The following is a 14,886-nucleotide window of genomic DNA, read 5'->3' as shown; positions in this document are numbered from 1 at the left end:
ATTCCATATTTTATAATGCACACTTATTTGTTACTACAGTTGGTTGGAATTGTTAGCAAAATTGTTAGTCTCCGTATAGTAATTATTTCAGATATCTACATTAAAAACCTTTGGAGAAAAAAAAAAAAAAAACTATATTGTATAATGATGTATAATGATTTTTATTTTTCAAATATTACACACATTTACTGTGGTTGTACTATTTTTTATCATTAACATTCTCTTAAAATATCATTTGTAAGATAAACTAACAATGAACAAAGTAAAAAGACAGCATTTATTCATCTTAGTTAATGTTAATTTCAGCATTTACTAATTAAATTATTAGCATTATCAAATCACAAGATGTGTTTGTTAACATTAGTTAATGCAGTGAATGACTGCATTTTCATTAACTAACATTAACAAAGATTAATAAATATTGTAATACATTTATTGTTCATTGTTCGTTCATGTCAGTGAATGCATTAACTCATGTTAAGAAATGACACCTCATTGCAAAGTGAAACCACAGCTTCTTTAATTATGGAGTGGAAAATTTGTTTGCAGTGGTTATTTTAGAACCATTTCCTGTTTTTATCACACATGCAGGGGGCTGAAGGGCTTTGGTTTGACCCAAAGAATTTAAACACAAAAAGAAAACCACAAGCAGCAGCACATGTTGTATATCTTCAGCACACAGTAATAAACAACCCCACAAACACAAAGCAATGAGACTTTTACAAGTAATTTTAAGTCATTTTACATCACTGTTCTTCATCACTGTTCTTCATCTTTGCTTTCTGATGATGATCCCATCCATCATATCACAACACAACATCATAAACTGACATTATACATTCAGTAATTCTGTTATGTATGTTCTCTTAAAGTAGTATTGACATAAATTGTATGTTAGCATGTTTGTGTAAAAGTACTAAATGCACTAAACAATACAATGCTGACATTTAAAGTATTCTTATTAAACATTTTCTGATCTGAAAAGTAACACTGTCAAATCATTGTTGATCATAAACATTTTCAGTCTTTTTCTTAAATCATTACTTTCAGTAAATGTTGAAGGTGAATTACTGAATGAGCGGCTCTTAGTCTTTACTGTCTTTTGTGCACAGTAAATGTTTATCTTCTCACTTTTTTCTTTCTGTGTTCAGTCTCATGTGTCTCGCTGTGGGTTTCCTGAATAAGTCTGTTTAATTTTCACAAGCAAACTAAACTGAGACCCTGAACCTTCACCACTTTTCTGTGGTTTTGAGCTGGACGGAAAAATGGCATGTTCATCACACAAACACAAAAAAACACCTCCAGCATTCATTAGAAACTTTGCAACAAATGTGATCTCACAGTAAAAAAAAAAAAATCATTTTAAAGTCTTTAAATATTAAATAAAAGATGATAGCTGTTCAGATTTGAAATGACCTGATCAAAGTATAAATTTTGTTACTGAAAATAAAAATAACATTATTAATAAAATTAAATCATTCAGATTTTTAAATTAAAATTAAACTTTCTCATTTGCAGATACGTTGAATTTTTCCTGTTATAAGAATTATATTCTTAATGTAAGATTAACAGCTTTGGACAATAAACCAGAAATAATAGCCCAAAAATATTTATTTTTAAGCAATAAAATAATGCAGTGAAGATAAAGATAAAGGTAAGTTATTACATCAGGAAAAAAAAAAGGTAAGTTATTACAAAAAAAAAAAAGAACTAAAAACAAATAGAACAAGAAAGAACTGAAAACAACATCAGCAAAAGTATCATTATTAAAAAAGTAACATTATTAAAATGCTGAACAAATGTATGAACAAATACTAAGAATTTTAGGTGTACAAACATCAAAACTCAGAGATGAGAAAAACAAATCAGACATTTTAAAAGCTCTGAACAGATTCATGTGTTTATCATAATGGTTGAACTGGTGTCTGTTTAAGAGCTGCTATAAAAGAGGTTTTATTAAATCTAATGTCAAATGTCTGTATGTCTCTGCATTTGGAGTGGAAACTTCACAGTATATTTTGTGTCACTCTGTGGTTTTATTTTCTGTCTTCACTGAACTACCTTGATCAAACCAAACAACTGTTTAACACTAAGTTATGGATTTTAAAGAGATTTTTATAATGTAAAATTAAATGTAAAATGTTGGTAACGTGATGATCTGTGATCTGTTATTAGTTAGTTGAGTCTCATGCAGTGACTGACTGCGGCGTAATCAGAGTAAATCTCATCCTTACTGAATCTGACTGTAGCGTCACTGAGAGACTCTTTATGCTTCTTGAAACTGACATCAGCGTACAGGAGCCCATCAGAGGGGATTGTGGGTAAGTGTGTGTGAGCATCACCTCGTCTCTTGTGTCTTAATTTCCACACAGTCAGAGTGAATCCACCGATCAGCAGCAGAATCACACACACACTGATAATGATGATCATGGAGAAATCTGAGAATAAAAACACACAAACACAGTGTTAATAAAATAAAATGTTTGTTTTAAAGGAACAGTTTAGTCTTGTGAGCTTAATGATCATACTTCACATTTCATTTATTCTTTTTATGAAGCTGAATTAATGAATGCATTTTAGTCTCTATTCTGCAGACTGACACATAACCTACATTGTTCTTCATCTCTCTGTTGAGCCTCATGTGAGTTTCCTGAATAAAGGCTGTTAGTTCTTCACAGCCGAATTGAACTGAGACTCTGAATCTTCAGCTCATGTCTGTGGTTTTAATGTGAAATGAAAACACACTGTTCATCAAATACACTAAACACCTTCTGTCACAAGCAGCTAATGCTAAACTGTGAGTTTGGACACATCTTGTTTTCTCACCTCTCTCGCTACAGAGGAAACTGTATCTATGGCCATATTTAGAGTTTCACAAGATAACCAGCGACAAGAGAAAAGTGACACAGGGCCAGTGTCAGAATAAAAAAGCTTAAAGATCTCATGCAATGAAAACCTTTCAGAGGAAGCAACTGTAATATTCATTATCTCTGTTTCAATATACTGCAATCACAGACATAATATCTGGACATGATAATAGAGGACACTTTGAGTTAGCTCAACAACAGCATTTTGCTGCATAGTTTTCAGAGAAAACAAATTACAAATGTTTTGATTCACACAAATTAATCATCTTATGTGAACAAGGAATTTGCCTAATCTCAGAGAAACTAGTCCTGTTTAAATAGACCTGTATTAAACATCAATATATAGTAGACTACACTCATTTGTCTGTTTGGCGTGTAGCAGACGGTTCATCATTTTTACGCAGTGAGAACAAGTTAGGCCACTGATATCTTGTAGGTTAGAAAGATGTCAGATGTTAATACAGTAAAAGCTCTGAGTTTGAGAGTTTGAAAACCCTTCATTACAATTCATTGAACAATTCATTAAAATAACTGATAATCTTCTAAGAGTAAATTGTTCATAAAGCAGTAAACACTGGGGGTGTCACAAGTGCATGTTCTGTGAGAACAACTTAAAGCAAAATTAATTCTCTACAAACTTAGAACTCTTTTTATCTCATCATATTGATGCACTGTTGCTAAAATAGCATTCATATTTTATATATCAGAATATCAAATTCCATGTGCTACCACAATGCAAGATCGATTGTTCATGAGTTGATATCTGAATATTTAAACAAGTTTTAATAAACCCAAAGACAATGAAGAAATGAAAAACTATCTTACCCTTTTTAACAGTGAGATTGACTTTAGTGGTGACGTGAGCTCCACACCAGTATATCCCAGAATCCTCTTCTCTCAGATCAGTGATGTTCACAGTAAAGACTCCAGTAGATGCTTCATCACTGAAAGAGAATCGATCATCTCTGATCGTCTCCAATGAAACTCCATCCTTCACACACATGGAGGCTTCATGTGCTTTGCAGAAGCTTTTCTGATCTTCATCCTGATGTTTGCACTGGATTGACACGTCGTCTCCTTCATACTTAGTCAAGTTCAGCTCTGGAAATGTTCACAAATACAAGAACATCAATTCACAGCCGTAGTTTCACATATTCAGATGAATAAACCTTCCTCACCCTCGTTCATGATGACGATCAGATGAGTGTAAAGATAATTGAGGTCTCTTTCTAATGTCACTGCACACCAGTATTTCCCAGCATCCTCTGCTGTCAGTCCAGTGATGGTCCCAGTGAAGACACTTGCAGTGACGTCATCATTCAGAGTCAATCTGTCAGTCTTGGTCTCTTTCTCTTCTCTCACAGTCTCATTGAGAGTATTTCTGTCTCTAGTGGAGCACTTCCCCTTACAGAGAGACTTTGACTTTGATTTATAGATTGAATCATAAGGGCAGATGATCTCAGCAGATTCTCCTTCATGTCTCACTACTGGAGCCACTAAAAACAAACAAACACAGACATTTAACACAAATTATTCTTAATAGACTGTATTTTCTACAATGAAATCATCTGAATTTACTCACTGGTTATGTTGAGCTGAATTTTAGTGTTCAGGGAGATGAAAGTCAAATATGTGTCTCTGGTTTCTGCTCCACACCAGTAAACTCCAGCATCTCTCACACTCACATTACTGATGATCACTGTAAAAACTCTCTCTTCATTTCTCTCAGATGAACCAATCATTTGTGTCACTTTAGATGAGCTGATGTTTTGACAGATGTGATTATCATCCTCTTTGCAGAAATGAACTTTATGTTTCTCTGGGATCTGACAGGTGATGGAGACTTCTTCACCAAGATAAGCAGTTTTAATCACATCCGTTGGATATTTTGCATCTACAAACCAAGACAAGTTTAATAAAGATGAGAAAAATTAATTGATATACACAAGATAAAGTATTTGATGTTCCTCACCGTGTGTGATGTTCAGCTGAAGTTCAGTGAATCTCTCAGTATAGTGAGATACATTCACTCCACACCTGTATGTTCCAGCATCTGCAGCTTTCAGTTCTCTAAAAAACACCATCAAGACTCCTGCTCTGGTGTCGTCATATAAAGAAACATCTCCATTCTCCATCCATTTAACCCAAGTGATATTCCACGAATTTGATGCCTTTTGTGTTTCTAAGAAATAATCAAACATAGATTTAATATAACAACAAATAAATGGGCAATTTAAAAACATAGCAATACTATGTATGCTTTCATGTCAATTAAATATTATTTGAAATAATTTAAATAGCATTTATGCTGGTAGGGGTAAGATTTTTAGCCTGTCGCTTACTATGATTTTTTTTTTCAGCAGGACTTTTAATTTGCAAAATGAAGCCAAAATAAAATAAAAATCACATTTGTATATTGTTTTAAACATGAGGTAGAAAATAATAATAATTTACATAGCCTGAGATGATACAATACAAATTCTTGTCATTTCAAGGTGTCTTTATTCCATGGATATTTAAAAACATTGATTATACTTATGTGTTTTTTTTTTTTTTTTTTTTTTTTTTTTAAGTGGAAAAGGCACCGATTTTGTGGAATGACCCCAAAACTCCTGGGATCGTCCTCTTTAAACATCCATCTGATTCTTTACAGATGTATTTTGGTTTGGTTTTGTATTGAGGATGTTCACACTTGATCATCAAACCACCTCCTGAGTAGCCGCTCACTCTAGACACGCCCACTTTAGCTGTCAATCAAATATATGACTGAGTTAGTATCTTCATTGAATGTGACGTCTAGCAAATACTGAAGAAGCAAACACTGGATACATGTATTTTCTAAAAGACATTGATATTTTGTGTTACTCACCCATAATGTGCAGGTAAACTGTAGTAATAATGTAGTAACTGTACGGGTGTCTGTTGATCCAAACTCCACATAAATAAACTCCTCCATCATCTGGTGTCACAGCAGTAATTCTCACACTGAAGATGTTTTTATGTTTTTCATCAGAAATAATGAATCTTTCTTTCTTTTTCCAACTGCTGTAGATCTTAATAGAGTCTTTTTCTTCTTTGAATATGATCTTGGGATCATTAATATGATTCTGTGAAAATTCACAGCTGAAGGTGTCAGTTTCTCCAATATTCATCATCACTCTCTTTGACATTTTACAACATATTTCTGTAATTCACAAAATTAAATAAATATATTTCACAAACATTAAAAGTTTTGAAATGATTAGTTGTTTTACTATACATTTGATCTTAGGAATTTGGTCTTAAAATTACTGACCTTCTTTCACATTTAAAGTCATATCGATGGACCATTTGCCTTCAGCTTTAATCTGATATCTTCCAGCATCATGTTGATTTAAATCTTTGATGTAGATCATTAGTTTTTCTTCATTGTTTTTAAACAATATGATTCTCCCTTCATCAATCCATTTTTCATGTTTCTTATTAAAAACTAGTGTTGACCACTCAGGAAGTTTGGTCACACGTTTAACAGAGTCACTGTACCAAAGTTTCCCAGAATCAACAAGAACGCTTCCCCCAGAATATCCAGTGACATCAAAACCTCTCACTGCACCTGTCAATCAGATTGATACTGAAAGATTAGCTTGAATTTCTAACAAAAATGACTCAGGAACTTACACAGAGATGCAACCTGCTCACCTAGTTTTTTTTTTTTTTTTTCTTTCACATGTTTAGAATTATTGGCCAGTTGTGATGCTTTGGTAAACAGTAGACCAACTACAGGTATTGGTTAATCTTGCAGCCAATGACTAAAATCATACTAGTGAGTTTGTGATCGTGAGATCCACGACCCTGACCGCACTGGGTCTCTAATGAACAAATAACTGTAAGTATGTGATATTCTAATTAAATCTAAATTAAATTAAATCTAAATGAATGCATAACCAATTTTTTTGTGATTTGTTACTTTTTAGAAACAGTCTAAATGTAATGGTCACTTAAAATTGGAGTCAGATTAAACACAGAGCTAGAATCAACTTAAAACTAAATTCAAATAAAAATTGTAAGTGTAAGTAAAATAAATAAATAAAAAAAATCCTACACACATTATACATGCCGCTGGATTCTGTTGTTGGGCCAATGGGTGGACCCTACAATATTGTGATCAGAAAGCTGATGAACAGAAAACAGCATCATTACTGATGAAAGAGAAAAGCTCTGACCTGAGATCAGGTAGAAAGTGAAGAAGATGAGGAGGATCTTCATTGTGAGTTGAGTTCAGTCTTCTTTATGCTGAATGATCTCTGTGTGAATCTCTCTGTCTCTACATCTGTCTGCTTTAGTTACTTCCTCTTTATTCAGCTCTTCATCAGTAATGAGCAGCTTTACTGGCTCCTCCCACCATCACCATTGACTGAATATCACATTAATCACACTGAAAGAGCGCCACCTAGTGGAGGTTACAGTGTCTGACACTGAGAGCTCATACAGGTTTCATTACATAACTCAGACCAATTCAGATCAGCGTCACCATTATTTTAATCTCCCACTAAAGGCAACTGTAAAATGTACACAAATGTGCACAAGTTTGCTGAGGTTCTCTACAGAGAACTGGTTCTCAATTTTAATCATGATGTACCACTGCTCTTCACATTTTGCATGTCTCCCTTATTTAGCACACCTGATTCAGATCATCAGCTTGTTGGGAGAGAGATCCATGAATGGAACTGTGTCTGTCAGATAAGAAAAACATACAAAATATGCAGAGTGGGGACTGGAATTGAGAGTCTGTACAACAAGGCAGACTTGGAAGTTAAAAAACAAACAAACAAACAAACAAACATAAAACCTTTTGGCTGACTTTTTCGCTCAAAGGGAATTTATGATTATTATATACAGAATTTGGACAGACTATTCTATGGTTGATCACTCAGTCAGCCAGCTATTCATTTAACGAGATGTATAACATGAAATCTGCAATGGATATTACTATCCAAAATATAGTAACAGCACTATTTATTGGCACACACATTCACACAAGTTGCAGAAAAACAGAAAGGGAGGGAAGAATGAGTTTAGGTGAGTGATAATATGAAATCCACAAGTTTATAGCAATATTTGCAATTGCTTAGACCTGAACAACCATCAATAAATTAACCCTTATATTGAGTTTCTCAATGAGGCTATTAAACTTTACAGTAAATGTACCAGTTAGCTAGAATATGGAGGTTTTACTTGCATTGCCCGTTTAGAGGTTTCCCTTTGTTGTTGTCATTGCAGAAAGAGGTTTCCCAAAGTGGCTGATTGGCAGGAAGTAGTCATTCAAAGTGGTGTCTTGGGCATTGGCTGAAGGATGGTGTTGAGTCGTGTACGCTGGTTGAAGTTTTAGGTGGGCACAGACATCTGAGACATGGCTTTTTGGCAAAACTTAACTTAGAATGCAAAACTCTTAACAGAAAAGAAAAACTAACATAAAAGAAAGTAAAAAGTGTAACAAGACTAAATGGCTTTTCTTCTGATGGTAGTTGAAGAGCATCAGGCGTGCAGGCCAAAGCACACTGGAAGAGCATTCGAAGAATGCAAAAAGCAGTGGCAAAAGGCCACTAATCTCTTCTATCAAGAATCTTGGGTTTCCTGTCCCAAAACTGACAATCTCCTTCCTGGCTGGTGCTAGGATCTGATTAACGATCATCCATATTGTCTTGGGCCTTTTTGTGAAATTTAGCTCTGCGAGTTTCAACAATGTTCTGGTTGAATTTATAATTGTCTGATTCACTCTGATATGCTACAGAAACATTGTTTCAAACATTTTATGAAACATAAAACATCTGACTGGCTTTTGATTTGTTGGGATACTCTATGCATAAAACAACAATAATAATACAGCAGACTGATATGGATTTAGCACCACGGACAGCAGCTTTCAGAGAAACTTTAACATCATTGTTGACAGTTGAACATGTATATATGTTTTGTTTCCTTCCCTTTGACTTTGACCATTACAAAAATATCTGCATTAAAAATGTCTATGCAATTATCAAATATTAGGCCAAAGTTTCATTTCTCCAGATTCAGTCTTTGTTTTTGAACATACAGGAGGTGAGTAAATCAGTGTCATTTATAATGAATCAAACCAGAAAACAAGAAAATAAATGTATGTTCTGTATCAACTACTATATGATTCAAGTGCATAAAACAAATTTTAATGAAACCAAGAAATGTAATGTTTGGTCACAGAAATGTAACATTACATCACATTTGCCACTAGATGGAGCCAAAGGGTTTCAATAAGACAGCTTGTTTTGCGTTTACAGTAAATGGTAAAAAAAAAAAATAAATAAAATAAAATACTACTACTAATAATAATAATGCCAATGCCAATGGGGAATATATATATTATATATATATATATATATATATATATATATATATATTAGTTCCAACCCTGATCAAACACACCTAATCTAATCTCTGCAGGAAGGTAGATCTTCAGGAACAGGGTTGAGCACCCCTGACAGTCCTTTGTAATTATAGCAGTGATCAAGCATATGCTTAGTACAATTTATACTCTTAGATGCCACTGGACTTCCATTTTAAATAATAATTTAATAATTTTTATGAATTATGATAAATATACTTTTGCATTGCATGTTTTTTTTTTGTTTGTTTTTTTTTTTGTTTGTTTGTTTTGTTTTTTTGTTTGTTTTTTTCTGGAATATGATTAATGGTTCAATGAAAGTGTAATCAAAAGGCATGTATACTTGTTTGGGCATTTAAAACATACAATTCAACAACAATTTATTAAAAGTTTATCAAAAATATATTCTAGGGCCATATGAAATCTTTATATATATATATATATATATATATATATATATATATATATATATATATATATATATATATTCCCTCAAATTCTGTTTATTGTTCTCAAATTAGGAATATTACAATAAATTAAGTTCTTAATTTAAATTTATAATTTTTAATAAATGTGTAATTTTTAAAAAATTGAATTTATAAAGCTGTTGCAATGTAATATTTGATCTAATAAATGTAAAATAAACATTTACATTTTTATCCCCCCGGATAAAAAAAGGGCGGTGTTCTGTTTTATTTGTTCTAGATTTATAATGTATGACTTATTTATTAGCAAAAACAGTGGTAATCAAATGAAGGCATAACACATTTACAGCTTTATCTTTTAAAATCTAATCAAATAAAAATTAACAATTCCTTTTAGATTTTGACAAACAAAATGCTGTACAGCAAAAGTTTACTGTAAAAATCAGATAAACTAGTGTGATTATTGCCTTAAAATTATTATTATTATTATCAGAGCAGCTCTGGAGATGAAGCTCTTGTGTTTATATCCTCATAAAGCAAAGAAAACAAAACGTTGAGCAGGATTCATATTTAACTTTTACAGATTGAACTGAAAAAGCACATAACTGATGATAACACAGTGAAGAAAAAAAAAAATAAATAAAAGCTCAGGTTTGAACTATTTAAAAAAAAATCACACTGTCAAAACATTTAAACATTAGGTCTGGTTATTTGGTCACTTAATAAAATGTATGTGTTGTCTAACCCAGTTTTTTTTTCTTTATTTTCACGCTATACTTCATATTCCTTTAAATGTCACTTTGTTTAAATATTCAACAAAACAAAACTAAATATAATCACATAAAGTCATTGTTTCTGTTGTCACGGCACTGTGTGTGTGTGTGTGTGTGTGTATATATGTGATTCATTAGTTAAAAGAGGTTCAGTCAAGAGCAGTATGTGAATTTCTCTTCGTATTATGTTGTTTGATTAACATTAATGGCACAGATAGAAGCAGGTATATTAGACTGCTGTCAATTTAAGTTCTAATGCACAGATACAGTTTTGATTCTTACATCACATTTGTACTTTGTTTATTATGAGAGAATTAGTGAGAGTACAGAATTCATTGTTCCCCCCTCAGTGGATTTTGGAAGAGATTAATCCCTGCCGTCCACAATGTCACTACTAAATTTTTTCCAGACAAAGAGTCCAACTGCTCCAGCTGCACACACAACTCCTACACCTATTAGCACTGGTGCTATAACTGGCTCTGCTAATACCAGGGCGACACCTGCTGCTATGGATCCTACACTTACTGGTACAGCTCCGACCACCACTTTATTTAAGTTTTGTTTTATATTTTCAATAAATTGCTCTCTTTTAATCATCTTTTCAAACTTCTCATTTGTGTAGTACCTCCATTCGTTTCTCTCAGCAGTGTTCTCAATCTTCTCCAGCAGTTCAGTGACCTGATTGTTATCGTCTCTGTCCTGATTGTTGAACGAGTGAAATCTGCCACCGCAGCCAACAACCAGTAATTGAAGAAACCTTCTCTCTCTGATGTACTCATCTAATGATTTCCCCCTCAGACAATCAGCATGAGTGAACAGAACGATGGTGTGATCTAAAGCTCTTTCGCCAATGTTCTCCAGGATCCATCTCTCTGTGTTTTTCTCTTCGTTGGTGAGTCTTGTGTCCAGTTTGATGACCAGCAGAAACACATGAGGACCAGGAGCAGACATCCAGACAAACTTCTTTATTTTGTCCTCCATCTTTTTTCTGGTGCATCAATCAGCCCCGGAGTGTCGATTATTTTCATGCTTTTTCCAGCCACACAAGCTTCTGTAACAGTGTGTCTCCTATCAGATCTCCTTTGGCCCAGGATTATTTCTACTGCACTGGTTTTTCCTGAACCAGTTTTACCCAGCAGCACAATACGAGGACTTTCAGACCCTGCCAATTAGAATGTGAATTAACTGAGGGATTAGTTCAACATGATCAATGAAATGAAACGGTGAAGCAAAATGAAGCACAATGAGCTTTTTAAACCAACATCTGTTTATATAAATGTGGTAGTATGTTTTAAAAACACTTACAGAAATCTGCTCTATCTTTGATCCTTTTCTGAGCTTCTTCATACATCTCATTAGTGTAGTGCTGTCCTCCGTTCACCTCCACCATGATCTCAATATTCTCCAGGAGTTCTGTGACTTGATCACGGTTCTCCATGTCTTCATTGTTAAATGGGTGATATCTGTTACCACACTTCCTAACAAGAGCCTGGAGTTCTTTGCTTTCACTGATATACAGATCTAATGGTTTTCCCATCAGATAATCAGCGTGAGTGAACAGAATGATGGTGTATTGAGTAGCTGCTTCTCCAAAGTTCTCCTGAATCCATTCCACTGTTTTTTTCTCCTCTTCTGTGAATCTTACACCCAGTCTGATTACCAGCAGAAACACATGAGGACCTGGGACAGACATTGAAACACATCTCACTATTTCAGCCTTCATTGTCTGTCTTGTCATTGTCGTGTCAAACAGGCCTGGAGTGTCGATGACTGAAATGATCCGGTCACCAATCTGTGCTTCTCCTTTCTCACAGATCTTAGTAACTGATCCTGGTGAAACAGCCTTGTTAAAACGCTCTCTGCCCAGGATGGTGTTTCCTGATGAACTCTTTCCTGATCCAGTTTTACCCACCAACACAATCCTGAGATCAGATGAAACCGATCCTGTGAATCACATGATAATGTCTGGGATTAGACAAAGCATTCCAATTATGGATTTTAAATAAAGTTGACTTTGTTTACAACATGTTAGACTAAATACTCTCTTGCATACACTTACAGGCATAGTTCACAGGCAAAATTCTGTCATTTTTTTCTCACCCAAAGTTAGATATTTTGAAGAATGTGGGTATAACCAAACAGTTGATGGTAGCCATTGTATGGACAAAAAAAAAAAAAAAAAAAAACAAACTAATACCATCAACTCTTTGGTTACCAACTTTCTTCAAAATATCTTATTTTGTGTTTAACAGAAGAAATAAACCCACAGGGGTTTGGCACAAGTGGAGGGTAAAGACATCATTTTTATTTATTTATTTATTTATTTATTTAGGTGAAGTATCCCTTAATATCCCTTAGAATCCCTTAACTAATAATAAAAAGGCACTTATTCTAAATTTGAAAAAAAAAAAAAAACTACTATGTTGTCATTAAGTTTTACATGCTTTAAATATGCCATTGCATTCTGCAGATGTTAATGTCTCTGATTACACATCCCTGTTAAGTTAATGAATGTAAATATGAAATATATACCTGTAGCCCTGTCTTCTGTGGATCGCTGTGTGGTCTCATGAAGCTCTGAGTTGTGATGTTGGTGTGGCTGATTCAGTGACCGCCGTCTCACAGCAGATGATTTTCTTTCGAAAACTACATTTCAGGTGTGACAGATAGATGCTACAGTTCAACTTCTGCCAAGCTAAACTTTAGTTAGCAACACTACAAAATCACACAAAGTAGCTCACTACATCACATCAACTTGACATATATTTAAAATGAATACTTTTATACTATACATACAGACATACAGACTATAAATATAAAACATAGCAATGAACCACAGCATGTCAAGAGGAGTGAAATGACAGAATCAATCTTACCAAATGAATCCATGCCACCTTCAGTTGAAATCAGAGGTACTATGAAGATAGAAATATTTATGATACACAATTGATATGTATGTCCTGTTTATTTATAGAGTAGCTTTAGTCAGTACTCACCTCTGTCATTCATTGTATATCTGTTTGATTTTGGCTTCAAGAAAAGCTGTAAAAAGAAACTTTGTCAATCACTTATTTATCAAAATTTACACATGGTTATTTTTTTTTTTTTTTGTAAGAATAGCAAAAGAGAAACCATTATACAATTATGTTTATCTGTAAAATCAAGTAAAAACATAATAAATGTGTTGAAAAGTTTTTTTTTATTTTGATTCAGGAAATGGACAGTATTTTGTTACAATTCACATAGGATACACCTGTTTATCTGAAAACTCATCATGAAATCCTCGCAAAAGGTTAATTAAATTAGGAATGAGCATCAGCAACCTGCGACAGTAAACACGTTGACAGTTATTTTGATTAAATACTATCAAATCCGTTCATACGTGCTCTGTACTGACAGTCTTTTGAAGCTATTCGACAGTTTGTGGAAGAAACAGCAATTCAGTTACAGTATTTAATCGATTATACTCACAGGAAATCTGTCTTTCTGTTCTGTCCGGTCAAATGACGCCTCACCCGAGCTCTGTTCGTGCGGTTTAGATCAGCGGTGAAGAGCACAGACTTGAGGCGGTGCTACACGTGTCCTTAACTCTCATTGGCTTAGTAGTATTTCATATTCATGATAGGAAATATGTTCGTAGTTTTATAAAGTCTGTGTGAACTGGACACTTTACACAAAGCCTTCGTTATAATGCATAGTCTGTAGAAAGGGGAAAAAATCGAGTCTGCTGTGGTTCTGAAGGAATGGTTTGTTAAATTAAGCTGGTCTTTAGGATAAATCAAATGAACCCAAAATATTGTACTGGTTAACTCCAGGTATTTAGGTATAGGAATCGTGATTCCAGACATATCAAATGGTTGATCAAATGCACATTACGTCATAATAATAAAGTATGAATGCAGAAATGCACATATTATGATTATATTATTAACAAACAGGAAAGCTGTCAGTCAATAAATGGAAAAACAAAGTGCCCTGCAGTATGTGAAATAAATGAAACTGCAAATGAACTGACAGTGAATGAACACACAAAAACACAGCCCTGATATGTTTTCCTGTAATTCAAGGCTTTTCCTGTAGAGCACAGTTTACTTTCAGTTTCACTTTAGCGGAAACTCATCAGCATTCAAGACAGACTGAATGATTATCAAATGCACATTATATTATGATTATATTATTAACAAATAGGAAAGCTGTCAGTCAATAAATGGAAAAACAAAGTGCAGTTACTTTGTAAATGTTGTAAATGTTTGAGCATTTACTGTGTTGATTTGTTCTCACCACTATTGTGTAACTGTTCCAGAGCTTCCCGGTTGCTGTTTTTAATTTTAGTTTGTTTTGACGGTTTTGTAAAATATGTGTATAAAAGTGACAACATTTCATTCTTTGAAAGGTTTCACACTGATTGTTGTGATGCAGAAAGA

General features: G+C 33.8%; 1 protein-coding gene and 1 pseudogene across 1 annotated transcript; both read right to left on the bottom strand.

Moving 5' to 3' along the window:
* Positions 1–1,736: 1,736 nt before the first annotated feature.
* Positions 1,737–5,002, bottom strand: LOC127158174 (polymeric immunoglobulin receptor-like). Its single transcript, XM_051101335.1, has 5 exons — positions 4,840–5,002; positions 4,450–4,761; positions 4,046–4,363; positions 3,693–3,968; positions 1,737–2,438 (listed from the first exon to the last, which is right to left on the bottom strand). The coding sequence occupies exons 1-5, from the start codon at positions 5,000–5,002 to the stop codon at positions 2,176–2,178; spliced, it is 1,332 nt and encodes a 443-aa protein (XP_050957292.1). The 3' UTR covers positions 1,737–2,175.
* A 5,269-nt stretch (positions 5,003–10,271) lies between these two features.
* LOC127158173 (GTPase IMAP family member 8-like) lies at positions 10,272–13,505 on the bottom strand (annotated as a pseudogene).
* Between the last annotated feature and the right edge of the window lie 1,381 nt (positions 13,506–14,886).

The sequence above is a fragment of the Labeo rohita genome, unplaced genomic scaffold (genome assembly GCF_022985175.1).
Source record: "Labeo rohita strain BAU-BD-2019 unplaced genomic scaffold, IGBB_LRoh.1.0 scaffold_1370, whole genome shotgun sequence".
NCBI classification, from domain to species: domain Eukaryota; kingdom Metazoa; phylum Chordata; class Actinopteri; order Cypriniformes; family Cyprinidae; genus Labeo; species Labeo rohita.
This window is presented reverse-complemented; position numbering and strand designations above follow the sequence as displayed.